The 27,405-nt window shown below is 34.9% G+C and overlaps 1 protein-coding gene across 1 annotated transcript in view; it reads left to right on the top strand.

Annotated features, from left to right (window-relative positions):
* Window positions 1-27,405, top strand: part of TMPRSS15 (transmembrane serine protease 15) — a 51,795-nt gene that overhangs the window by 16,978 nt on the left and 7,412 nt on the right. Inside the window, 13 exon segments of the mRNA XM_072929968.1 lie at window positions 1,400-1,508; window positions 4,187-4,296; window positions 5,167-5,304; window positions 6,899-7,048; window positions 9,306-9,408; window positions 9,855-10,005; window positions 11,197-11,338; window positions 14,469-14,558; window positions 15,666-15,791; window positions 16,247-16,378; window positions 17,597-17,707; window positions 20,562-20,694; window positions 24,450-24,545. Coding sequence (XP_072786069.1) covers window positions 1,400-1,508; window positions 4,187-4,296; window positions 5,167-5,304; window positions 6,899-7,048; window positions 9,306-9,408; window positions 9,855-10,005; window positions 11,197-11,338; window positions 14,469-14,558; window positions 15,666-15,791; window positions 16,247-16,378; window positions 17,597-17,707; window positions 20,562-20,694; window positions 24,450-24,545 — 1,591 coding nt within the window.

A 27,405-nucleotide genomic window follows, 5' to 3' on the forward strand; every position in this document is an offset into this window, starting at 1 on the left:
TCATTCATGGACCTTTTCTCTCTATGTATATAAAATCTTATGTGTTCTGTTTTCCTCTTAAAGATTGCAAAAGGGAATATGTTTCTATTTTGGCTCATGCATTAGGCTTGTTGGCAAAGTTCATTCTGCAGGCTTTATTTATGGTGTACAGCTGCCTGAAACAAAGCTTTACTTTTATTTTGTGTTTGCTACAGTGATAGGCAGAAAGAATATTACACTTATAAAATGAACACACAAAGAGGCCCAATGTATTCTTTTGTATATAATTTCCCAGGGGAGGAATACGTTCAATAAAATTCCCATTTAATTTTCAATATGATTGGTTATTCGTAATTTGGACAGTCATTATAGGTATGATTTCATTTCTGAAATTAATTAAAAGCTCTCTATAATTTCTGATCATCTGCCTCAAATTGATGAACTTGTCCTTACCTCTCCAGATACCACAGTGTATCATAGGGAAAAAAAAGTATTTTTAAGCCTCAGCATGTGTGTGGTACTGATTTTATCCTTATGTGAAAACCCTATCATACTTTTTTTAACAGCTGAAGAGAAATCATTATTAGACAGAGTCTTAACATAATGTTCAAGAGTTGAAGCAAAACCTTCAGCAATTCTTCAGTGTCTGCTGAAATAAAAATCTCTACATGAATTATCATTTCCAATCTTGCTGAGGCTTAAAAGCATTCTTTTTTTTCTTTTTTTTTTTTTGGAGTGAAGAATTTTCATAGAATGGAATAGCAACACCAAGGAAAAAAAAATTATTGAAAGCCCTTTGAAAAAATAGATTATGATAAATGAGATTTACCTCAGCTGAATGAATTCAATAGCTGGAGGAAAACTGGGAGATCCACTTCTCTCTTCAAGTACTCAGTAATATATAAGGCAATGAACCAGGAAGCTCATAAAAGTAGAGATAACAATAGTCGACCATGTCCTCTTTTGCATTTATTCACATGATACCAAATTGTCTCTGGTAGTACAAACACAGTTTTCTGATTTAAGGTAGTTGTAGATAAGAACTGGTAAGGCAAGATCCTGTTTCCTTATAAAAGTATAGAGTAAAATGAAAGTATTGGATTACCTAAATCCAGTTGCTGTTTTTGAATTATTTGGATAGATTTAGACTAGTTTGGATTAGCTGGATTGTGTCTAATTTAAAAATGAATTTTCTGTACTGCTTTTCTTCTCACATAGTACTTTGGGATCAAACAGTGATAAGAATTAGAAATGGGAGGAAGTTGATAGTGTATTTTATTTTGTCTTCCTATTGTTGCTTATAAAGCAGGTCCAAGGTAATCCATGTAAATCAATATCCACATTTGGTCACCCACATTTTGGCTCCGATTCTGTTTTTCAAATGTCATTCTGACAAATGTTCATCATTATATCTTTACAGCTGCAGTTTGTGATGGAAAATTCATGTTGACTGGTACCTCTGGGTTTTTTCACTCTATGAATTATCCAAAGCCATATAATGAAAACATTGTTTGCCAGTGGATAATAGTGTAAGCCATTTTCCAATAATTTTGTAGCTAACATTTTTTTGATTATGAAGTGATCTTGTTTCCTGCACAATAGTCTTATGCTATTTGCTTTTATTCTCAAATACCCCAGCACAGAAAATATGTATTACCATTTTCTCCTGTGTGTTTATTTAACTTTTCTTTAAAAACTTTAATGCATAAGCTCCACAACTATATCAATAATTTTTCCACTTACAAAAATTCTTAGATACAATTTTAAGAAATCTTGTATGTTATATACATCCAGAGGAACATAAGTGTAAGCTCAAAATAAATCACATAACTCAAAATAATTCCAAGATTTTTTTTCCCCAAAGGATTGTGTTAAATAGTAGCCTTCAGATAATGGCTTTATATGAGTAATATGATGTAATTCTTATTTAACAGAGTTCTCAAGAATTCCCTTGTCACTTAGGTGTAAAGGTTTCATATGTAAATTAAGAGTACCTGTGTAGCCATGTAATTTAGAAATATGTTTTAGAATTGCATAGTTAGCATTTTATGTAATAGCAGCAAATGCCTGTTAAGCCTTAGGCATAAGAAGTGGAATTTTCTTTTTTTATAAGGGATATATATCTACAGACAGGGACGATTCTTTGACTTTGACTCTCTACGTGCATTTCTTAGTCCAAGGGAAAAAAGATAGCCACACTATATGATGATAAAACTCATCTAAAACTACATATCTAAAAAATTGGATGATCACAAGTTATACAGTCCTAAAAATCCCCCCTGTGATTGCTAATTCAGGTGTTACTGCTTTGAAAGGCAGTAATTCTTATTATGTTTTCACAATAATGGCTGTTCTTTGATTCTGAGAAGTATTAATTTGGCAGAAGATTTCAAAGGAGATTAAGAAATTGGCTTTAAAATTGCAAAAGATTTGACCATCTCATTCCAAAGGCTCCTTTGAAAGTGCTAGGCTTTGATTTTGTTCAGAACTTTCATCTTCACCTTGAAATCATGGTTTTCTTTCTGTTTAGTACATTTTTTCCTTCTCCTCCTCATTGATACTGTTCACCAGTAATTACTGACAGCACCTGGCTTTAAAACAGAGGTGTGTCCCAGGAAAAGAACAAGAATTTTTCCCTTCAGAATATGTCGGCCCTGTTCCTCATTTCATGGCATTGCAGAATTTGAGCCCAGTAAATAAACATGGCCCAAGTGTCCTCCTTCCTTCTAAACTTTTGGTGTTGCTCCAAGTGCTGCTATGGCTGCAGGAAGCATTGTATTAGGTAGATATCTATACCAGGTATGTAGCTAGTAAAAACTTCATTTTGGAAAGAATCATGAGCAATTGCAAATTATATGGTAGAGGTTCTGCATATATGTGCAATTACAGATTGAAAAATGACAAAAAAACAACCATCAGAATTTATTTTCCACTTAACTACTTTAAGAAATCAGGTAACACTGAGAGTAAAGCCCTAAGAAATTCAGTGGTGTTCCAATTTTTGTCTTTCTTTCAAAAAAAGTTGTTTCCATGAGGGAACTTTTGAGTTTTCCAGTAACATATGTTTTTTATTATCCCTATAAAAATGTGTTAAAAGTCAACCTATAATACATCCAATATTAGATTTTCTTGTGCCTGCCTTTGTCTAGAAATATTTCCCCATTACCTTCAGGAAGAGCTTTTACATTTTTATTCCCTTTAACTCCAAATGAAGATCCAATCTCCTCTCCTTAAAGAGCAATATGCTCAATATTTCTCCGAAAGTTTAGCTTCTTGAACCTTCCAACTATGTTTTACTCTTTTCTAACCAAAGCTATTTCTTCCATCTAGAGAAATATAAAATTACAACAACAACCACAACAAATTTTAAAAGGCAAAATATCTAAGTATTTATTTCACACTTCTCTACTTATTATTATTGATAAGCACCAGCAGATTGCTGTTAAAAGCTTATTTTCTTTGAGTCTCTGAATTCTGGAAAAAAACCAACATGGTGGTAGCTAAGCTGGTAGTGTTTTAGAATCTGGACTACCATATGTGTCTAATGGGAGAACAAGTTAAATATAGATTATTCATAGAGCTTAATTGTAGCAAAATAAGGCCAAGAATTTTTACAACTTTACTTCAAGTGACTTCTGTCATTTAACTTTGTGTGTGATGATTTGGATTTGTAACAATTTCCCAAAGAGTGGATTTGAGATCATCAAATCTGCAAGAAAATCCTCTTTTTGTCATAAGAGACAGTGTTCTGGACTTCCAGGAAAGAGATTTTGATATCTTGCTGTTCATATTCATATCTTGATACTGTTCCTCTGGGTTTGGGAAGTCTACCTGAGCAGTGAGATATCTAAGAGGAATATGTATGGAAAAAATGATTGCTATGCAATGAGATGCAGAGGACAATAAAACCTGGCCAAAACCATCCAAAAAAACCCTTCTAGGACTGATAATCACATTCTAGAGTTCAGAACATTCAGTTTCTACAGTAAAATTAATTACAGTGTGTAAAGGTGTGTGCACACTGTTACAAAGGGTTTACTCCCAATTCATTTGGCAATTTTACAAGTTAGAAAAATAGATCATCTTGATTAATATAATTTCATGTTGATTCTGAACTTTTCATTCAACCTCCAATGACTTCAATGACTTTACTGAAGTCAAATAATAGATTTTCAGTTCTGAGTTTGTGTTTCTTTTGTTGCCTTAGAGTGCCTCAAGGGTTGTCCATTAAACTGAACTTCACTTCTTTTGAAACACAACCATATGCAGATGTGCTGAGTATTTTTGAAGGATTAGGACAAAATAAGGTTTTAAGAGGTAAGTTTATTTTTCAGCTAATAAGACTAAAATCTAAGTGGTAAAATAAGCATTTTGAGGTATCAAAAACTGCACATGTATATTTAGGAGAAAGACTGGATCTGCATAAAGTTACCCTGTTAGACAATTAATCTGAATATACCTGTCTACCTTTTAATTTGACCAGAAAATACCTTTATACTTTATGAAATTTCTACTTGTTTTTTGAGATCTTATTTGAATGATCTTGATAACTTCATCAGCCTCATGGTCCTGTGGGATCCATATTTCATTGGAAATATATTGTCAGAAGTTCCTGTAATATCACACAGTATCATAAAATGAAAGCATCTAAACTGAACTTGGGTGGGAAAATTGTTACAAAACGTCCCGAAAACCTTTACAAGTATGGCATTGTTTTCCTCAGATCTTGGAATACTGATGATACCATATCTCTGTCTCTATGTTCTACTCTGAAAACTGGGATTGTACCCATTTTTCACAAGACTCAGCCTATTCAGCTGAATTCCATCAGAAACTGAAAACATGTTCCAAAGATAGACTATAGGAAGTTAAGTATATCAGAAAGACATATTATTATTTATCCTTATTTTTGGAAATAGGTGGAGAATGAAAATGAGAATTGGTTAAAAGACTAGCTGATATCCATATTGGTGGATATGAGAGATGGAACATACAGAATATTTAAATGTTAGCCAAACAGTTAAATGCTTAAAGAGTTTGAAGCTATTGTAGCAGGATTGCAGTAAAACAGGAAAACCATCCCTTAAGACTAAATTAATACACTGTGCTTTTGTGACAACACTGGAAATTGTAATGTGCTTGTGATTATTTTCTCTCTGACTGAAAGGTTTTTTTATTTGTTTTCAGCTTCTCTGTCAGGGACCAATCTTGAAACAATTTACATTTTTTCTCATCAGGCTACAGCACAATTTATGTCTGATTATTCAGAGAATTATAATGGCTTTAATGCAACATACACTGCATTTAATGAGAGTGAACTAAACAGTAAGTGCTATGTGTGTGTGTGTGTGAGAGGGTGTGTTTGGGTTTTGTGTTTCTTTTTTATCCCAAAATTTTGGTGAATCTACATTTTCAGTTTGAGAAAATGGAGGTGGAAAGGGAAACAGCATTTTCTGACCTCAGTCCAATAACTAGATCCACTCTTAAAAAAAACCATACTGTTTTAAAGATCAAATAAATTATTTCTGTAAGGCTATTCACAGGTTTACAGGCCTGTATCTAGCAGTAGGGTGATGTCTTAAAAAACTCATCTGTGTAAATAAAACTGCGTCTGCACCTCAGTCAGATTCCTCTCAGCCAATTTGTTCACTAATCAACACTATGAAATCGTTGACCTCAATATCTTTATATTAAAAAAAAATCAGAACAACATTTCGAAATAACACTCAGGAAAATACCTGCTCCAGTAAACAGGCTCAAGAAAAGTCAGGATGAGGTAAATCTACAGTGACAAAAAAATGCAGCAATGTGACTCATGCTTTGGTAATTGGATAAGTGAAGGCTCCTTTGGCTGCTAAATTTGGAGCAGGGCGTGAACAGGGAATGTGGCTGGGATGGAATATGCTGCAGGAAGCATCTAGAGAGTGAGACACAGTGAAAATTTAACAGGGTAAAAATTCATTTAGATTTAAGTGAAATGTGCCACTTTAAGCTTACTAACTACGCTGTTTAGTTTAGTCACTGCAGGCCTAGCAAAACTACCCCAGCTAAAGAGAAAGAATGCAAATTTCCACACTAAAAAATAAAATATAAGAAAGACCCTTCAGACCTTGAAACAGACAGAGCAGAGTGACCCAGGAGTTCTTTCTGTACTTTCTGACAAAACCTGAGTACAAGTGTTATTAGCTGTAAGTGTAATGTGAAATCAGCAAAATGAATATGCATTAGCCTATTGAAAAATTCTATGTATATTGAAATTAGTAATAAAAAAGGATCAAGAGTTCTCAAAGGCATGCATGTGTCCGACATGCGTCCACAGCGCTGTAAATAAACATACCCATTCCCTACAAATCTTTATTAGAATTGTAAAATTTAATTTTTCATCCGCGTTTCAAGGGCCAGTTCCCTCTAGATGCTAGAAAACAAGTTCCTGCCATGTGGAAGCCCTGCCTAACCTGTATATTAAGGCACCACGGGCAGACATTGAAATATCATGAGAATAAAAGTGATGAGGATGCTGCAGCAAAGCCATGTGAGCAAAGAAGGAGCAAATGGGAAGAAAGGAAGGGGCATCCCAAGGGCATGGAGCACAGCACTCTGCTCTAATGATGAGCCCTTTCTGCACGAGCAATCCAGGCCTTGGCAAAGAAAAGAGGAAAAGAAGGATCAGAAATGAGGGTTGGTGAATGAGTGCAAGAGTATGTTGGGCTACCCTTCAAAAATAGTGTTTTATTAACAAGTACAAACACACTTATTTGAATAATTTTGTTGCATTGCAAAAAGAGTAAATTAAGTCACTGTGGGCTGGCTTACAACTGTATTTAAAAATTTACATTATTCATCACTTCTTCCCATGTAATTCTAAGAAAAAACTTACCATCTCTGTGATCTTTTATTTACTAGAAGTTCTTATTCACAGATTATGAGAAAATCAATTGCACTTTTGAAGACGGGTTTTGTTTCTGGATACAAGATTTAGATGATGATTCAGACTGGGACAGAGTTCAGGGTCCTACCTTTCCCTTCATGAGTGGTCCTGAATTTGATCATACATTTGGCAACTTTTCAGGTAAGATCAAAAAAATGGCTTGAAGATTAAAGGAAAAACTTGATTTAGCTTATATCACTGCATTATTCTTCATAGTGGTATTACTAGGATGTTGTATTATCCTGCCATAAAAATGTCAGGGCTACTAGATAAAATGTTCTATCCTTCTGATAGTCTGATTGTCATCTTGTGGAAGCATACCAAAACTAAAAGTAAAAAAAATAATAATAAAATAATAATAAAAAAATTATTTAAGTGTGAGATACTAAAAATTTCAATGATTGTAATTACATCAAAATGACTTATCTGAGAAAGGAATTTCTATTGGGCAAAAATGTAAAATGCTATAGGTCAAAAACCTGTATGTTTAACTTGAAGGAAAAAAGGTATAATTGCATTATTAGGCAAATTACTTCTCTTTCATCCTTTTCTACTGCTGACATCCTCATGGTTGTCACAAAATAATTTTGATTCAAATAAAGTTGACCTGCAGTTTACAGGGGGCATCTGTGTCCCCAGTTACTGCACAGCAAACACACCAACTGTGCCAAACACACAAACACAGATATTTAACTGTTACAGTTAAAGAATTTAATTGGAAGTGTGGTCATATCAAAAGTGGAATTTATTTAAAGAGACAATACTGATAGGAATTGGATTTTGACTGTATTATGAATCCTTATACCAGCTCTAGATCCCTTAAGTTTTTTTCTGCTCCAACAATAAAGCCAAACAATCACTCTCGCAGTTGATTTCTCAGTCCAGCTAAAACCAGATAAAATACAATTGGATTTTGCAACGGTTATAGGTATTCTATACAAGACTTACATGAAATTTATTCAGTGACAAATAAGTGGAAAAATTGCAAATTATTCTGAAAGAAGTTACTCCTGGGAAAAGAAATATAGTATTCTACATTTTATCAGACAGAAGTTATTCATCCCTTTCTGAGTAAATTCACATTTTCTAAACAATCTTCAGAAAACTGTTTTGCCTTTGCACTTGGCTCCTAGAATGCAAATCAGATGAAATAGTGAAAAATTTGTTTAGCAAAACACTTGACGATGATTTCTCTCTCTCAAAAACATTAATCCATTTTAGGTGCTCTCTGTTTTCCTGTGCCAAGTCTAAGCTGACATATGTAATGTTCCTGTGTGTAATGTTACTATTGTGTTGCATGTTTAAATTTCTGTGACCTGTATTTTGAGTAAATTGCATCATTATTATCAAGCCATTACATTCAGTGAAACATTTTATTTGGTTTTTTTTCTGCTCCTGAAAAGTAAAGGCCTTAATATACTAAAAATTGATTCTGAATGGTCAGAGAATTGATGAAACAAAGACAAAGAACTGTCCCTTTGACTATATGAAGAACTTTTTTCTTTAAGTTAGACACCATGTCTATTTTACTGCAGGCTCTCTAAGCCAACAGAGGAAATTAAAGGCCTGGTTCAGATTTCAGATTAATTTTCAGGAATTTTAGCCTGCCACATGAAAAAACTAGATAATCTGGAAGTATAAATAACAGAATACAGTGTATATAATTTAATTAATCTAATTAAAATTATAATTATATTAATTTTAAAATTCTGTTACTATAATATTCGCATATATATGTATTAGCTAGATAGAAGAAAATATGACATTACAGCCATGATTTCAATAAAGCAAGAATTTTATTTTAAAGCTGCCTAAGTTTGCATTTCTTATGAGAAATTACAGTGCTTCTATGGCCTGACCTCATATGACAACAAGAAGTCCAAATTCCCAGCTGCAACAAATTATCTCAGAAAAAAAGCTATAAACACAATTTCACAAATAAAGAGGGAATTTTTTTGTTTATAATCCCTCACCTTGCTATAAAATATTCACATAGTCATTCTGTTACCCTCTCAGCACACAATCCATACTTCCCATTGTCACATGAATACGAATTATGAAATTGTTGGGAAATTCTTCTGCAAAATCACAAGAAATGTCAAACATAAAGGCAGGAGAATTGCTGCCTTCACAGAATATAAGGCAGGATTCCACTGACTTAGAAAGAACTAGTTTCGCAGTGCTTATCTAGTTCTGAGGAGTATCCAAGCTTAAAACTCAATTTAATATGTCATTGACAATGAATATATCTTGGGATAATCGTGTCTGGAATCTTCCAAATCATGCAGCACTATCTGTGCTTCATGTTATTTTAAATATAAAAACTCTAATTCAATAAGTAAAAAACTAAAAAAGAAATTTCTTCTGTCCTGGCTAAAATGTGATCATTTTCTTGCAGGATTTTATATTTCAACACCCATTCGACCTGGATTCATAGAAGAGCGAGTCCGAATTCTGAGTTTGCCTTTGGTCCCTTCAGATACATATTGTCTAAGCTTTTGGTATGGTTACATAATTACTAAACATGTATTTTGTTTAAGAATATACCCAACGGGCTTTCTTTAATTTAAAATATTAATCCCACTCAGCTACACCAGCCTGATTCTGTTTGAATTTCCACAATCAGTCTCAGCTCTAGGCCTGAAGTTGAACTCCTTCATAGCTTTGACTTTTGCAGTTAGCTATAATGTATTTTCTTTTTCACCCTGCATCCAATATTAATTTCTATATAAAAATGGTATTAAGAATCCCTGAAATGTTTTTTTTTTCATGAAGCTTAACTAGGCCTATACAATTCCAGGTGTCACTTAAGCATACAATTAATATTATTTTCATGCTTGTTTCAAATTAATGCTAATTTCATAAAACATTATAAAATAAAAAGAGTGACATTTTTTCATGGGATCTGACTTTGTTCTAATAAGACCAAAATGCTTTTCCCCCTTAGGTATTTCATGTATGGGGATAATGTTTATCGTTTAAGAGTTAGCATAAGTGATGAGCGTGGTCAGGAAAAAATAATTTTCAAGAAAGAAGGAAACTATGGAAACAACTGGAATTATGGACAAGTAACTTTAAATGAAACATCTGATTTTAAGGTTTGTTGAGCCGATTTTTTTTTCTTTTTTCATTTATTTTAGCTAAACTGATATCAGAGATTTGTGCAAAATGAACCCAAAATTCCACCGTTCCAAAGATAATACCTAGTATAATTTAAAAATGCCTGCCATCAAATAAATATTAGCATGCAGAAGATTGGAATCCCCAGCTGAATTCTCACAGCCCCTTTTCCCTACTCTGGAATTTAAAGTATTAATATTTCATAAGACAAAAAACATGATCATTGTCAAGGAACAATGAATGTTATCATGAGAGCTTCCCACAAAACAAAAGTGTTCAAAGCGTATCAAAATCTGCTGTGGAATATAAAATCTTGAGAGTGATGGTGATGTGAAGCTTTTAGCTATAAGAAGATTTAAATTTAAATTGCTTCAGGTTGTGAATCAGTGTTTTCACTAATTACTTACAGATTAATCCACTGAAAGTGTGTTGCAGATGGAAGAGGTTTTGGTAACACATGATTTACAACTGGCTTGATTTAAATGTAAGCAAAAGGAGGAGATTTAGTCCAGACAATTCTTTCAGCCTCTCTCTCTTGAAAACAATTTATTTTTATAGGCATTTGGGATGGTTTGTCCTGCTACAGTAGTTTTGATTTATTTCTGGCATGCACTGCTAACAGATGCATTTAACAACTGAGGAAATAAATGCATCTGTTACCTGGCTGCATCGGATTTCCAGGAAACATGTAACCACATATGATCTCTAGAAGATGGCTAAACCTAACTGTAGTTCACCAGCACTAACTCCTTTTTTGCAGGATTACTTTAAATATGTGGATATTAAAGAGCAGTTAAGAACAAATGAGATTAATTATAGCTTTTTATGTAATTAGTTCAGAAGTTTGGGCTGATGAGCAATGCAGAATTGTTTTTAAAATTACATTTTTAAAATATACATAAAAAGTCAAGGTATTGAATATTTTTAAATCATGTTCATCATTTAAATGAAGAAGCTACTACATTGCTTAGAATGATCCACTCAGTTTGAATAGTGCTGTTTTGTTTTGTGAGAAATTCTGTCACATCCCCTATGCCTTCCCTTGAGTGCAGCACCAGTGTAGATTACAGTAGAAATAAGAGCATTCAAGAAAAGACAGAATGGTACAGCGTAGGAAGCTGAAAATGGTTCATTAAATTATGAAATTCTAATTTTTTTTCTGAATTCAGGTTATTTTTGATGCCTTTAAAAGGCGTGGTCGTAGTGATATTGCTGTGGACGACACTGGCCTGACAAAGGGAAAGTGCAATGAAGAAAATTATGTGGAGCCAACTGTGAGGCCAACTGCTGCTACCACCCCATTAGTTCCTAGTAAGTAAACACCAAATCCCTGTTGATTTCCTATTGCTGTATTTGTCTTTGAGTGGGTCAGAATTTTCAACCTCAGTTTTATAAAAACCTCTGGTCAGAATTATTAAATTCATCTCCAGGATAACACTAAGGTCAAGTTCCACGCCTCTCCAGACAGATTGTCCAGCTTGATCCAGACCCTTTCCCCTCTGGGGAAAGCACAGAAGTTTAAACTTCCTCAAAACATTCCAGTTTCACAGAGCTAAACAGGAGAATCTCACAGCAAAACAGAAACAGAGAAAATACCTGTCCCTATCCTTATAAATCTGGATAGCTTATATAAGAGAGAAGAAACACTGTATATGATGTTAAGTCCAAGCGCAGTCAAAGCAAAAACCAATACAAATATAAATAGAGCTTGTGGAAAAAATATTAAAATATCTGATGGGGCTTACTTTGTAATTTATTCTGTAAGTGGATGAAATTTTGGAAAAAAAAAAAATTCTGCAAAAGGCCTATTCAGACATAGCTTCAGATCGTTAAAGCAAACATTGAGCATGTTCCAGGACTGCCTCTTATTAGATTTACTGTGCCTTTCAAAGCACAGCTGGTTTCCCTCTTGACAACATGAAAAATTTTAAAAATAGTCTAAATGGTCTAAAATTAAAATAATAGTAAGACTGCTAACATTGTATTCATGTTGAAACACTGTATACTATTATTATTCTTTCAAATCTGTCACCTCCAAATCTACTGCATCAGGACAGGTAAGCAAAAACCTTCTAAATATAAGAGTAAAATGCAGTTTTAGAGCTCCATCATGAGACATGGGGAGGCAAAGTTCAACAAGGCGTGTATGTCAGCAAAATGAAATTTTAATAACTGTAGTAATTTCAGTCATAGTTCCTCAAAATGAGTTTTGGAATTCACTAGCAGTTTTTATTAAAGTAATTTTGTGGAGAGATGCTGATGTCTACCCCCTCCAGCTAACCTTCAGGTGCTGTGGGTAAACACAACTCACGAGTTAGCACCAGGTTAATGATTAATGGTACAACAGCCCTGTGGTAAACAGGAATATCAAACTATAGATCTCTGCCCAATGCATGGTCAGAAAATTTTTCCATTCAAAAAAGGGACTTGGTAATATGGCTTATAAGTCCTTTTGAAAGAGATTAAAGAGATCCATGATACTAAAGGACAATCTAAGATGTTGCTGGGGAAAAAATAACTTGTTTTCATAATTTTATCGGTACATGCTACTACATGCTATCTGTAACCTGATGAAAAAAAAAAGTGATTGTTATCAATCATCTTCAAAGAAGTATGAAATTACTTTGATGAATATGTACAAGCTTACTAACACTAATGATTTCACTACAAATGTCATGTTCATAAACAAGACATAAAAGAATTTGAGCTGAGTCAATTTCTTTTACCAGAATTAGAGCTTCAGTACAAGTCACTGGCATCATTCACAGTGCCACAAAAGCTCCTTGAAATGTAAAAAAGGATATTTTTGATGGTGGCATGGGAAAGCCGGATTTCCTTTTGTCTTTGGCACAAGTCTGTCACCTTATCCTTTCATCTAAAACAAAGATCACTTTCATCTTCATGGTAATTTATAATCTATCTTTTAACACAAACGACGGTGTGGAAAAGACAGTGCACATTCCACACTTATGTCAATGTAGACTGAAGTTTTGGCCAAAGCACAGAGATACAGGTCATATATAATTCTAAAATATCAAGAAAGTCATCTGCTGTGCTCGACCAAGATTGTTGGTAGTGATTATTGCTTGGTTTTCTAATGAGTAATAGCTCTATGAATAACTCCATATGAATTTATGTTCAAAGACCACTGAAAATTTTTAGAACATTGTTTCAGGACAGGAGTAAATTCAATTTCTTCTCTCATTTTGCCATGCTAGACAAAGATCACTATTAATGTGCCTTACATGTAGTCAAGATCAGATCAGATTTCACATGCCGTAATATTCCAATAAAAAACCCCCAATGTAATCTTTGTCTGTTGTCCATGGTAATTATAGAAAATAATCTTCCTTCTGAACCTTCTGAACCATATAGCTGAAACATAATATACTTATTAATCAGGATGAGATCGTTAACAGTTCCTTTTTCTTTCTGAGCATTCAGCTTTTGTTGACAGGAGTGATTTGGTGAAACAGAAAGTTCTAGAAAATGGCTATTGTGAGGAAGTTTTTCTTGGTTTGGGGTTTTTTTTTGTTTTGATTTTGGTGTTTTTTTGTGGGTTGTTTTTTTTGTAGATTTTTCAGTCCCCAGCCAAGGGGCTCCTCAGAATGTGAGATGCTATCAGACATCATGGCATGCAAATTTGAGCCATAAAGGGGTGGGGAGGAGAGAGGTGAAGTTTAGCCAAAGTCTGAGAGTTTAAAAAAAAAGCAACACAATTTTAATTCAAGGAATAAAACATTAAAAAAAAAAAAAAAACACAGAAAAACAACCAAAAAAGGTAAAGCTGTTTTGCCTTAACTACAATTTCCTGAAGCAAGTGAAGAAGTACTGTTCATTTTTGATTGAAGTAACTGTGAGCAAAAAAACTGGGAAAACACCAAAGTTCATTCTCATGGTTCATTTAGTCATTCTGATGGCTAAAATGAAAATAAATAATATTTCTCAATATCAAGTAAAGTTTTTGAACATGAAGCTGACATATTTGGGATGTCAACCACCATCGAAATTATAATTGAATCAATATTGAATATATAAAGTATAGTTAGCTGTGTCCCTGTTGTGAGTACATGTATATATGTGTGTACACATACCTGCAATGTTTGTTTTTACAGAAATTGTATTAATTTTTACCTGTAAGTACATATACATCCTTATGACAAAGGTCTTTCTGACTAGAACAGTTATTCCAAGGAAAATGCAAATTACTAGTTTAACCACTAAGAAGGGTTAGCTATAAAAGGCTTTGGGGTCCTGAAGAAAACAAAGTAATGGTTTGAGACATATGACTGTATCATATTCTTGTCTTCATATTTCTGTCATGGTTAGAGTGTGCAGACCAACAATCAGAAAATTACTTCTAGAAATTATCGTTGTTACCACAGATTAAAAGATTAAGACGAAAAGGTTAATTATGTTTTTGAAATGTTTTCTTTTTCAGCTGACTGTGGAGGGCCGGTTGAACTCTGGGAGCCAAACAGTACATTCAACTCTGCAAACTTTCCAAACAATTACCCTAATTTAGCTTTTTGTAAGTCATTCTTTTCCAAACCCTCAGGAGAAGTTTAAACATATAAAAGTAGAGATACTAAATCTGCTTTACCAACTCAGACGCTGTCAAACAAACAAACAAAAAAGATCTCAGGTATATACAGTGGGATCTTTTAACTGCATTCTATATGTTACTGAGTAGAAGCTAAGGAAACATGTTCCAGCTGATTAAAAAGGGATGAAGACAAGCATTACCCAATGAAAGGGGTCCTGACAGGCCAATTCCATCCTGCCAACTATGTCAAATATCTTTATGTCAATCCAGCAGCACATAAGGTGATGAAAGTCCCCATTTTGCCATAACCTGGTACATCTGCCAGGTTAATATCATCACTTCTGCTGTTAAATAGCTCACATTTTCTAGAGGCAAAGAATATGTGTATACATTTTGTAAAGAATCCTCTCTTTATTGAGTGTTTTATTTATTTTATTTATTTTATTTTTATTTTATTTATAATATTTTATTTATTCTTTCAATCCTGTAGAATTGTGCTGGGATAGTAATCATAAGAATTATCATTTTGTGTTTCTGTTCTGCTTGAGGTATGGCTGGCTCACATTTCCAGGATTCATTCCACAAGTTCCCAAATGAGATTCCTGCTAGTGAGAAAATTCTTTACAAGATTTCTATAGTATCCACACTTAGATTTAATATGATAAAGTATAGGCTAAGCAAAAGCAAAGAGATATTTTAACTTCAAAGACAGGCTTATGTGACTGATTATAAAAATTATCTTACTATCAAATGAGACTTAAGTGACAAGACTATTTGTCACATTGTCACTGTCAGAAAAAAAATGAAATTTACTACCTTGGGGAAACTCAAAGCTGATATGAATGATTAAAAACAAATATGTATATGTTGCAGAAGTCTAAAATTAGTTTTAAAATATTTTAAGAATGAGAAACTATAGAATTTTGGATCTTGACAGCTTTTAAATACAAGATTTAAACTTCTTAATTTCTTTGGTGATTATTAACAATTTAGGAGATTTTTTTTTCTCCCCAAAGCCCTTCAATGGAAAATGGCACAGCAAATATATCAATGAAAAGGTGATTTTTATGTGTGTGTGTTACTATTTTCCAGGTGTGTGGTACTTGAATGCTGAAAATGGAAAAAACATCCAACTTCATTTTCAGTTTTTTGATCTGGAAAGTATTCATGATGTGGTTGAAATCAGAGATGGCAGAGGACCAGATTCCTTACTTTTGGGCAAGTAGCAGCAGTGGGTACTAAAATGAATGTAATCAGACAGCTGGAGCAAACTGATGGATATAATATCATGGAAATTAAATTCCTCTCATTTTATTTGCATTTTTTGGGACCTTATTTCAGAGGAAATTCAGAGGGAAAATTGAGAAAGCATACTTTATGTGACATCAGGTTTCCAAAACATTTGCACACACACCCAGCTCTCCATGCAATCCATCTGAAATTAACTTCTCAGTGAATCAGACTGTTTCTGTGTGTGGACAAACAGATAGATAATCTCTTAGCTGAACCTTACTGTTCTATGCTGATTAGTCAAATCTGCTGTTGGGGTGTGACCGTGGCAGTCTGACAGCAGTGAGGTTTTGTGGTGGCACTATTTGCTTTTGAACCCAGAGCATTTTGAAATACATATGAACAAAATAGGCTGAATGTACTCATGTTTTCCTGGTGAATAGCTGTCTACACAGAGAAAGGCCCACTGCCAGATGTCTTCTCCACAACAAACCAGATGACAGTGATCCTCCGCACAGACAAGTCTGTAACAAGGAAAGGATTTCTTGCAAACTTTGTTACTGGCTACCATCTAAGTAAGCATCTCACCTTTGTATTTAAGAAATTAAACCACTTGTCAAATGTATTTTGGAAAATGTGGAGAGTGCAAAGTGACTCTCAGCAATTGCTCAGTAGAAAAATGCAAATGTTAAAGAGAAAAAGGCTGGTTACTCATCTGTATTTTATATTTCCTGGAATGAAAAGTGATGGGTTTGTTTCTTAATGTCATTGGAGCAATGTCTAGATCATGTGCAACTCTGTGATATTTTGTGGAAAATTGCTCAGTATTTTGACCAAAATCTTTTTCAGATGTTAAGAGGGCAAATACTAACCATTGCCTGTAAAAACCCCAGGAAAAAGCAACACTTTTAAAATAATTTCAGGATGTCATTAAAGGGTGTTTAAATGCATTTGTAAAATAATTATTATTGATATCATGCACTAGAAGAGAAAACTGTATGTGGTAACTCCGATCAATATTTGCAATATCGTTCTTCTTGCATATTTAAAAATTTGGTCTTAGTGTGTGAATAATCTGAAAAGAACTAGTCTCTTAAATATTTGGACAGCAGTGTTTCTTGTTCCAGCCAGATCCCGTCTGAAAGGCTCTTGCTTTTCTTGGGGACTGCAATTAGACTTGTCACTCATAATTCAGCAATCAACTCACCAAAATATGCAAAATGAGCATAATGCAAATTACATGGAACAGTAATATGCTTAGCAGGACAAATAATTATACTAACTCTAGGCCAAATCTTGACTGAATTAATTAGAGGCTTTGTACTACTTTTGTGGAAGTCTGACAGGAGAAAAACAGAAAGAAAAAGCAGTATGTATTGAGAGATGTGTGAAGTACCATGCACTTACCTGAACAGAAAGTCAACAAGAATCTAGGCTCTTTTTCTTACTTTAACTCTCAGAAATGGCAAGTTTCTCCCAGTTTGTTTAGCCAGTGACAGATTTTTTATGAATTCACAATAGTAACAATAATCTTACTTTTTAAAATATTTTCTTAAATCTTCACTTTTGGTCTACATTTATAAAATTTACTCTGTTTTTATTCGTAATTGTCTTCTATTTCTCTCAAAATTATCTTTATTTTGAAAGAAAGATGAATGGAAATGGAAAGAAGAGGAAATCAAAGGCTCTTCATGCTATCAACACAGTTTTCTTCATATTAACTGTAAGACATACTGTGAACATCAGCCTTCCTCACAACTATAGATAAATTCTCCTTTCTTTTTTCCCTTCAGGGGCTTGCACAGTTGATGAGCATCAGTGTGGTAGTGGGAAATGCATCCCATTGCACAACCTGTGTGACAAAATACCTCAGTGTGAAGACGGCTCTGACGAAACAAAATGCAGTAAGATTTCCTTCATACAAAGAAATCATAGAATAATTTATGTTGGGAAAGACTATTAAGGTCATTGATTCTAACCATTAATCCATCACTGCCAAGTTCACTGATAAACCATGTCCTTCACTGCTACATCTACATGTGTTTTAAATCCTTCCAGGGATGGTGACTCCACTGCTTTGCAGGTTGACATGCTTAACAACCCTTTTGGTGAAGAAATTTTTCCTAGTATCAAACCCAAGTCATGCATATTTGGCAGGAATTGCCTAGAAAAACAGCCCCAGAACCCCAACTAATGTAGACCACTTCAGCTGCACACAGGCCATGCCAATTTGCACAGCACTACCCCACTGAGTTTGTCAGGGTCAGGAAAAGTAACTTTTCTGATAAGTGTGTGGAATATGGTGAAGACCTCTGGAAAAGGTAGGAAGCTTCTCTGTGCTGAAAGCTGTAGTTGTTTATAATGGCCTCAAAATTAAATGAAAACTCAACACATGCTTTTCTTTTGTATTAATTTTGTATTTCCAAATTATATTGGACTTTGTTGTAATTAATTAGAGTTTCACAGCAGTAAAAATTCTGCAGTGCAGGATAGAGAATAAACGTGTTTTTGGTGGAATTTCCCAAATAGTTTTGTGAGTGTGAAGCCAAACTATAACACTTCCAGCCCACCTGGACTCCATGGGGTGAATGGGTGGCATTCATTCAGCAATGAAAGCAGCATCCATTGTTCACTGCTATTCCTTACTTCTCTGGTAAACTGGCTCTTTCCAAAATGCATGTGGACAGTACATCAATTCATTTTACACAGCAGGGAAATAAGATTCTCTAAAACAATAATTTAAATGTAGGACTATTGCTAAAATCATGCTTGCCCTAGGACAGAAGTTAAACTGTTCTTTCTGACAATCTACTTTAGAGAACTAAAGGAAGATTTAAAAGTGGTCTTTAAGCTTAGCAAAATTTCTTTGTTTTAAAGAGGTCTACTAGGGATCAGATATGTTTTTAGATGTGTGCTGACAGTCAATTGCCGATTTCAACATTTTTACATGCATATATATAAAAATATACATGGCATATGTAAATACAGAGAGATGATAGATAGATAGATAGATAGATAGATAGATAGATAGATAGATAGATAGATAGATAGATAGATAGATGTCTGAAGACACAGATTCACTCCTCAAATTAGTGCCATTGGCTATTTTGTGGCAAACATATTCTTCCTTTAAAATGTTTAATATATAAAATTCACTTCAGTTTCTTCTTAAGCAAAGAAAATTTGAATTTATTTTTCCAGTCATTGATGAAGAAGATCTGAACAAGAAAACCATCACCTACATTAACATGATGTACATTTTCCCGAAGATTTATTTTGCTACTGATTGTCTATTACTTCATAACAAATTATCTCACATGAAAAGCCTGGGAGATTTGTTTCCAAAAATCCATTTAATCCAAACTTTGGCTAAATTGATCTACATCTTAAAACAAATGAAAATTCAATTAGAAATTCTCACATTGAGTCTTTCCAGTATCCAAAAGCCTTGCTCACTTTCCTGACACAAATTTCAATGACTTCTCAGAAGTGGCAGCTTGAACTAGACAAACTGTCTTTTCAAATCCTCCGACTTCTGAAACTTCCAAAGACTGCAAGGAAATGCCAAAATTCTAAAATATATGATATCTGAATTAAGCAGTTGTTGGATCCTCAATGACTTTATTAGTCCTTACCAATAATGTATTTGGAGAAGAACATGGATCTGATGAGGAGAAAGGAAAAGGACTTATAATTTGAGTTCTCTCAAGAAGACAGGTGTCAAAAGTAATTTGGAGAAATCTTGCAATGCATACAATTCCAAGATGTTTAAGAAGCTCAAAAATTTAATTTAATGTAATTTAATCTAAGATTTACCATTAATTAATTAATCAGTATAAATCACCTCTATCATTCATGCACTCCAGGTGTCACAGGCATTTCTAAAAAGCTAAATCTTTTATTTACTCTATGTGAAAGCATTTTGGTGGAAAAAGCTTTTTTTCACAGGTAAGATTTTTTTAAAAAAATATTTCATAAAACAATATCAGTGCATTGCATGCTTTTCTCTACTTCACAGTGGCAATACCTGTAATCTGCCTAAAATGCAGCTGTAGCTGCTAAGACATATATGATACTCTGTTGACATTATTATATATAAATTTATGATTATATAATAAAATTCTTATTTTATATACACAAGACGTACAGTCTAACTTCCTTAGTCAGTACACCAATAAGACTTTTTACCAGTAAGTTAATGAGTCTCTGAATTCTTGTTCTCAATATTTTATTTTGGGAAAATCCTTTATAGAAGGACTGTTTTTCAGTGAGCTTTAATTATAAGTATAAATGTTTTAACCAAAACTGCAAGAAAAATAGTGACAATTGGAAGTGTAAATCTATTTTTTTTTTCATTAAGACTCATTTTAACTTTATTTCCAGTCAGCATTACTGACCATCATGGAACTAAAGCTTCACTTACTATTTGGAAATTATATTATGCTGACTAAGAAAAAAATGCATTGTTTAGAGTTGATGGAAAATTTACTGTTTATTGTCTATTTCCAAGACATATACAAAATACAAGGTATGAAACTCTGCTGTGGCAGAAATATAGAAAATAACAATAGCATTTCCTTCCTGTGGGAACACAACATCCTGGAGCTGCTAAGTTTATTACCTCCACAATGCATTTTTAATTTATTTTTTGTTCTTCATTGGCAATAATAAATCTCTTTATATTATATTTCTGTTTTCTTGGGGTGGGGGAGTGGTTTGCCCCCAGTCTAAAATGCTTCTGCCTGTTTTGCTCTCCAGTGAGATTACTCAATGGCTCTCTGATCACCGAAGGGCTGGTCCAGGCCAGGGTTGGGAAGATGTGGCACCTGGTATGTGCAGATGATTGGAGTGGAGAGATTGCAGACAGTGTTTGCCAGCTGCTGGGGCTGGGGTGAGTGATAAATATTCATTGTTCTTTGTAACTTGTTTGCAGATTTGTTGAGTGTATGTTGGCATTTTCCTCCTCGTTTTACTGGTGTACTCTCCAAAAACATGGCAAATGTATCTGTCTCTGTCAAGTGGAGTGCTTGGTGTGCCAACAAATTTGAGAATGTGACAAACCCTGTCTTGATGACATTCAGTACAGGATTGATGACTCTGAACATGGCAGGTTGGGCATGAGGATACATATTGGAGAACACTGGGAAAGTGCTGTGGGTGCATCATCCTTTTGTCACTTTATATCATCATTTACATCTTCACTTTCATAAGGATGGCTCAAGAGTAAAGCTGGAGCCAACAGCAGCCTTGGCTGCTCTGATTTTGTAGTGCTGCACTTCATTCCTAGTAGAAATAATCACTTGGATATTCTGCTAGAATAGAATGGAATTCTAGAATTCTGCTAGGTAAAATGGAATTTCGAGGTAGACTTAGAGCAGGGATGAATTAGGGAAGAATATGGCAGAAAAATAGATTTGGCTTTAGTCCCTGTTCAGAAGAATTTTCAGGGGAATCATGGGGATTAAGTGCAGGGTGTTGCATTTTTCAATCTATGGTAAAAATTATGGCCTAAATTTTGCCCTTACATCATGTGCTACTCCACTGCCATCCACTGAACAATAATTAGCTTTCCTGCAATGCTAAGGTTTTTAGGGAATATCCCTCACCCAACTAATAATCAAACTAAATTCTGAGCTTGCAATTCATTATTTTGGTCGCTGGCCAAAGAACGATAACTACAAATCCTATTCTGATTAATTGTAGTAATCACAGAGTTAGAATGACTTAGAAAAATATCCAAATGTTATTTCAGAAATGCTTCTAATTGGATGAATATCTGCTGGTTTGTTGGGTTTTTTACTTTCTTCCTTTGGGTAAGTACTGAGTTTATATAAAAATCAGGTAGCTACATGCAGAAATCCTGACTGTAATTTATGTACACATGCATGTAAGAACATACAAATTATGTTTAAGTGTGCCTCTGGTCAAATACCTTGTTCCTTAGAGTGGTCAGTGGCCTTCTTCCTCTGATTCTTTCTGGCCCTGCCCTGGCCTCCTTTGCCTTCTGGACAGAAGTAATTCTGTGGTCCACTCATTTAGTTGACACATTTGATAGACTTCAACAAACTTTACCTTCCATGGTATTCTAACTTTTAAATATTACTTAGTGCTTTTGTCCCCGTAACATTCTGTGGCAATATCTTTCAGGTTATCTCTACAAACAAAAAAAAAAAAAAAAAAAAAAAACTGCACTCAGGTGCACTTGCTAAAAGAGTTCCTAATAATCTTCCTCGTTATTTCTTATTTATTCAATTTCTCTCCCATTATCAAGGGAAAATATTTTTAAACCTAACTTGTATCACTTTTTTGTAACCTGGGTGCTACTGCAGTTACAGCACAGGACAAAATTCTCATATGGGTGCGTCTATATTTATATATATATATTGATATATGAATAGGTGCATATAGATATATATATGTGTGTTTGTGTGTGTGTGTGTGTGTGTGTTGTGTGTGTGTAACTCCTGCTAGCATCACACAATTCTGCTTCCCTTGAATGCCCCTGTAACAGATTATTTCTTTATAAGCATCACCATATTTGTTACTAATTTTTGTTACTAAATGGATGTTTGCAATAGCAGGTCCTGAGTAGGCTGTAGCTCATCCTCCTACACTGAATTACAACCAAGAATCATGTTTTATTAGAAAGACAGGCTAAAGTTCATCTAGGACAATTTAGCTTTACTATTAATTGCTTATGCATATGCTAGTCTCACTTTCTGTTTCATTTATGAAAAGGACTGAGCTGATAGGAGTCCTATATCATATCCTGATTATTTATGTACCAGGGCTACAAAGTGCAATGTTCCTCACAGGTTGTAGTAAATCTCACATGTGAATCCTTTTGCCTCCATTTTTCAAATATGTGACTGTTGCATTTGTAATTTGTACCAAAGAAGCCAGTCTAGAGACATGCTTATTGTGCATCTGCAAAATACACCTTAGGCAAATAATTTACAAATCTTCTTAATGAGTCTGGGCTGCAAGGTGAACAAATTGATGCTCTAGAGAAACCTGAAAATAATCCTTTGCAAGCTACATGCTTGCACTTGCAGCTGTGAGCATCTGACTGCACTGCTAAAATCTGTTGTCACCATCTTATTTCCTGGAACCAAGAAAATCACACACTGAGCTTTCCCCCACTGCATTGGGCAGATGAAAACAGTCCTTTTTCCCTGGGACCAGAGCCAGCTGGCTCTTTGATTAATTGTACCCAGGAATGGTGGTACACCTGGCAATTTTGTCATACCTAAAAGTCCAACAAGAGTGAGAGTTTAGGCTTTACTCTGAAACCCTTCATTCTACTTTCTTCATGAACTTGCGACATTCTTCAGAAGGAAATTAGTTCCTGGGAGTACTTTGCTGGTCTCAGCAAAGTTCTTCATCATAGAATTTGACTCTGCCTACCTGGCTTGGCACTGTACTGCTTTCTCAGGCTGTCTAAAAGGCACTTCCAGGCTGAGAAATGCAGCAGTAGTGACTTTCCCAGCAGGTGGATCATACAACTCTCCTGGTGGCACAGCAGGGTTGTTGAACACCTCGTTACTTCATACACAGCAGATTTGCAGGCAGATTCCAGACTTCATCCTTCCCAGGAGAGTGAGATTTAGTGAATTTGAAGAGAAGACACAGTGCAGGTGCTCCCTGTGTATTAAACAAATGGTTCTCTTCTTGCTCCTGAGATGTGTAAGGTTAAAGGGCCAGATATTAGGCTGTCATTCTCCCAAAAATTATGCAGTCTAACCACAGCTATCTTTTTTCCCCATACTTCCTCAAGGGAAAGCAAATATGTTTCAAAGGTATAAGTTTCAAACTGGTCATATGACATATCACAAAGTGCATGAAGCAGAATGGACTATAAAGTAAAATCTGGATATGGCTTCTAAATGTCAAAACAATTTGTATCACTGATAGTACACAGAATTCTTAGTTCAAAAAGTCATGTTACAAAAAAAACCCCACCAAAGTTAGTCAAAGAATAGGCTAATTGATTCCTTTAAATTGACTATATGACCTTTAAAGGCACCATCCAACCCAAACTGTTCTGTGAGTCTGTAACTCTACGACTACATCCCACTCTTGATCAATAGCAAACATGACACTATTGACTTATTCCACAGCCACTCTGATTTCAACAGATCTAAGAGGTGAAAATTAACTTTTTTTTTACTCCATTAGATTCTTCATTATACAAAATACAATTTAATTTCTTTCCTAGCCAATAATTGCTAGTTATACTGCATCCCTCAAAAAAGCAAGACTGTGATACTCCAAGGTTCAGCTATTACTACTCTGTTTGGCATACTAAGTTGTAGCTCCATAAGAACTGGTATTTCAAACCCTTCATTGTGGCACAGAAAAGCCAAACTAAATATTAGCTTCTGTCAAAAGAATTAACTGATATTCCTTTCAATATTAATGTAGCATTAGAAATCTTAGAATAAGATGTAAGACTGGAAGAGAATCACATTTTAATCTGAAAAGTTTCAAGTCTCAAAAATCCCCTGCTAAAGGGTCATTATTTGAGGAGAAGAAAAAAAAATAAAAAGCTGGTGTTTATTCTATCAGTATAATCATTTCTAAATATTGCTCCACTGGTGGAATAGGGTATATATCTAAAAATATGCATGTATCTTTTTGTCCCAGGGATGCAAATATGTCATCAGCTGTATTATTCACTGGAGACGGCCCATTTGTCACCATCAGCAAAGGAGGTAAACACAGCCTAATTTTTACAAAAAGGTGGGTACAGTGAGGTTTCTTCCTCATACAAATGATGTCTTTAACTGTTGTGGTGATTATTTATGCACTAATATATAGCTCAAATCCTAATTGACATCTCTATCTATTTACTGTGGAAATGATATGCTCTTTTATCAAAATGTTTCTTGTCTAGAAATCTCTAAACAATGAGTACATAATACAGTAGAATTAAGACTACATATATGTAATATAAAAGAATTAGGATGGAGTGACATTCACCCATAGTTATAGAGTAGTTGTCACAGTAGGTTCTCTCTGTAATCAGCAGAGAAAAATAAGCACTCCAAAATGTGATCCATCAAGGCACCTCTTGAAATTTGAGGAGTCACACTCTATAGTCCTTTGACTTTATTGATATAGACTTTGCACACACTGAGGATTGCTAATTTAAGACATCCACAGACAGGAATCTATGTCTAAACAAACTATCCCCACTCAAAAAAATGACTTCTGGATTTGTCTCCACCTTTACAAATGAATCATTAGATGACATGATCCTCAGAATACATTTGATTCTATTCCAACTTTTCTCAGTCTACATAACTGCTGAAGGGGCTCTAAAGGGTACTAGAAACTGGTAATTTCTTGTAGATGAAATGAAAATGTGATATTAGCCCAGGATTATATCCTCAGGATTTATAATACAAGCAGAAAGGCTTGCCATCATCAGTTTAAAGAATTGTAATTACTTCAATTACTGCTTTCTGTTTATAAGAGGCTTTACTGTATAATTTTTTCTGGATTTCTACCAGAACACTGACCCAGAAAATTACTGTCTAATTGCAAAAATGCTGAAATCATGTTGTGGACAGCAAAAGTCCATGTTCTTTCAGTTTCCCTTAATAAACCTACCACATAGTAACAAAGCAGGAGACACATGTAAATTTTCTATGGTCTATTATTTTGTCTACAGGGAAAAAAATTTAAAGTTACATTTTCTGTTCTAATTATACTCTGTTAACCCCAAACATTTATCATTCTCATGTGTGGTGAAAGTATCTTAAACTAATGGAATATCATTGGAGGCTACTTTTCTTTTTTTCTTGAGTAAATATCTAAACCAGCATTGCCACATGACATCTTGAAGAGCTGTAATTATTTAAAGATGTCTTCTGTTTATACCTGTTAAACACTAAAATTGATTAAATCAGGAGGAAATGGAATAAATCCATTTATCTTAGTTGTATTTCTCTTGCAGAAATAGGTGCCTTCTTCCATGTTTCAGCTGATAGGAATCATTTTGCAGGGTGACATTATTGCAGATTCACACACAGTTTTTCTACACATAATGAATGCTAGAAATATCACACAGATTTGATAATTTAAGCAACTGAATTCATTAACTGCTAATCCAATTATAAAATGTATTTCTCATATTTGTCTTTGTTTTTTATTCGAGTACATTCATCATTGAAACAAAGGAGGGCACATATAATAGAGCTTGAAATCTGCAGTGACAGAGACAGTGAAAGAATTCTCTGGTGCCCTTAGGTAATGTGATTTTTGGCAGGATATCTTTGTAAGAGCCCCAGATCCTGCCTTTTAGATACATGTGAGCAGATTCCACAGGGACTAATTGTTTTTGCCAGTTCTAAGTGAAGATCATGCTCACAGATATCCTAACTACTCCAGATTTCTGCCTGGCGCGCTGCTTGACAGCTGACACTCAGAGAGGCACAGAGGAGGGTGTTCAGCACATGCCTCTGTGTCGGAACTCAAAATGTCCCTCAGACATTTTTGGATGTTCCGGGCCCTGGTCAGAAGCATTTGAGACCCTGGCAGGCAGCTGGAAACAGCTGTGATTTTGGATTTGAGCCATGGAATGATTTACCAACCTTGCAGGAAGAACAAGAAGTCACAAAATTTTAGATGTTATAGTAGAAGTAGTCACAAAGTAGAGGGAAGAATTTTTGAGTGCTGTACAGGGGGGTTTTGGTTTTGTACATGGGGGTCAGAAGTTTTAAGATGGAGGGATTTGGGCCTGCCCTGTCCTCCCTCTTTCTTCTTCCTTACCTCCGTGTTCTTGGTGATGTTGGCACTCACAGGTTGGTTTAGAGTAGAAAAGCACCATTTAATATAGGTAATAGGCATTGGGGAAAAACTATAAACATGTAACACGTAATATACCAGATAAAAGAGCAGCAGCCCTGGGTGGGTGGAGAGAAGAAGCAGTCGGGAGTCAGAGAGGATGTCAGGGTGTGTGTGTGCCTCTGCCTGAGCTGCTGAGCAAACCACAGCAGCTCAAGAAGAAAATCTTTTAGATAGCTTGCAATAAACAACCTTGAGACCGAACAACAGAAGACTCCTGAGCTTTTTTTTGAAAGCACGGGTTGGAGGAGAGATTTTTCCACCACACAGAGCCACCCACAACCGAGGGTGAGCTCCAGCACCTCTGGTGCCTTTTGGCCACTCCTGGCAGACCAAGAGGCAGCTGAGAACTGTTGGGCTGAAGTGCAGGCAAGGAAATGCTTCTCCTGCTGGGAGCTAGCTCCACTAAGAAGAAAAAGCAGAGGCAAATGAAGCAATTTCTACTGAAACAACCAGTAGGTACATGTGGTGGGAGAGGCAGCTCCCTTTACATTGAAACTGTAAAATTAGAGGGACAAATCTGACACTTTGGTTGTTAGTTCAGGTAGTTTATGCATCACCTATGAGAAAGCATAGTATCAGATAAAATACCTAATATACAGCACCACTGATCCCCCCTTTGAAAGCCTCTGAAGGCATAGTGGAAAAGGGTATTTAGTTGCTATGATGTTTATGCAGATGGTTTTGCTTTCTTGCATTTTTGGTTCCTTGATGTTTGTCTGGTTACGGATTTGGATACATGTCACAGAAA

Source organism: Taeniopygia guttata, chromosome 1, assembly GCF_048771995.1.
Source record: "Taeniopygia guttata chromosome 1, bTaeGut7.mat, whole genome shotgun sequence".
Classification (NCBI taxonomy): domain Eukaryota; kingdom Metazoa; phylum Chordata; class Aves; order Passeriformes; family Estrildidae; genus Taeniopygia; species Taeniopygia guttata.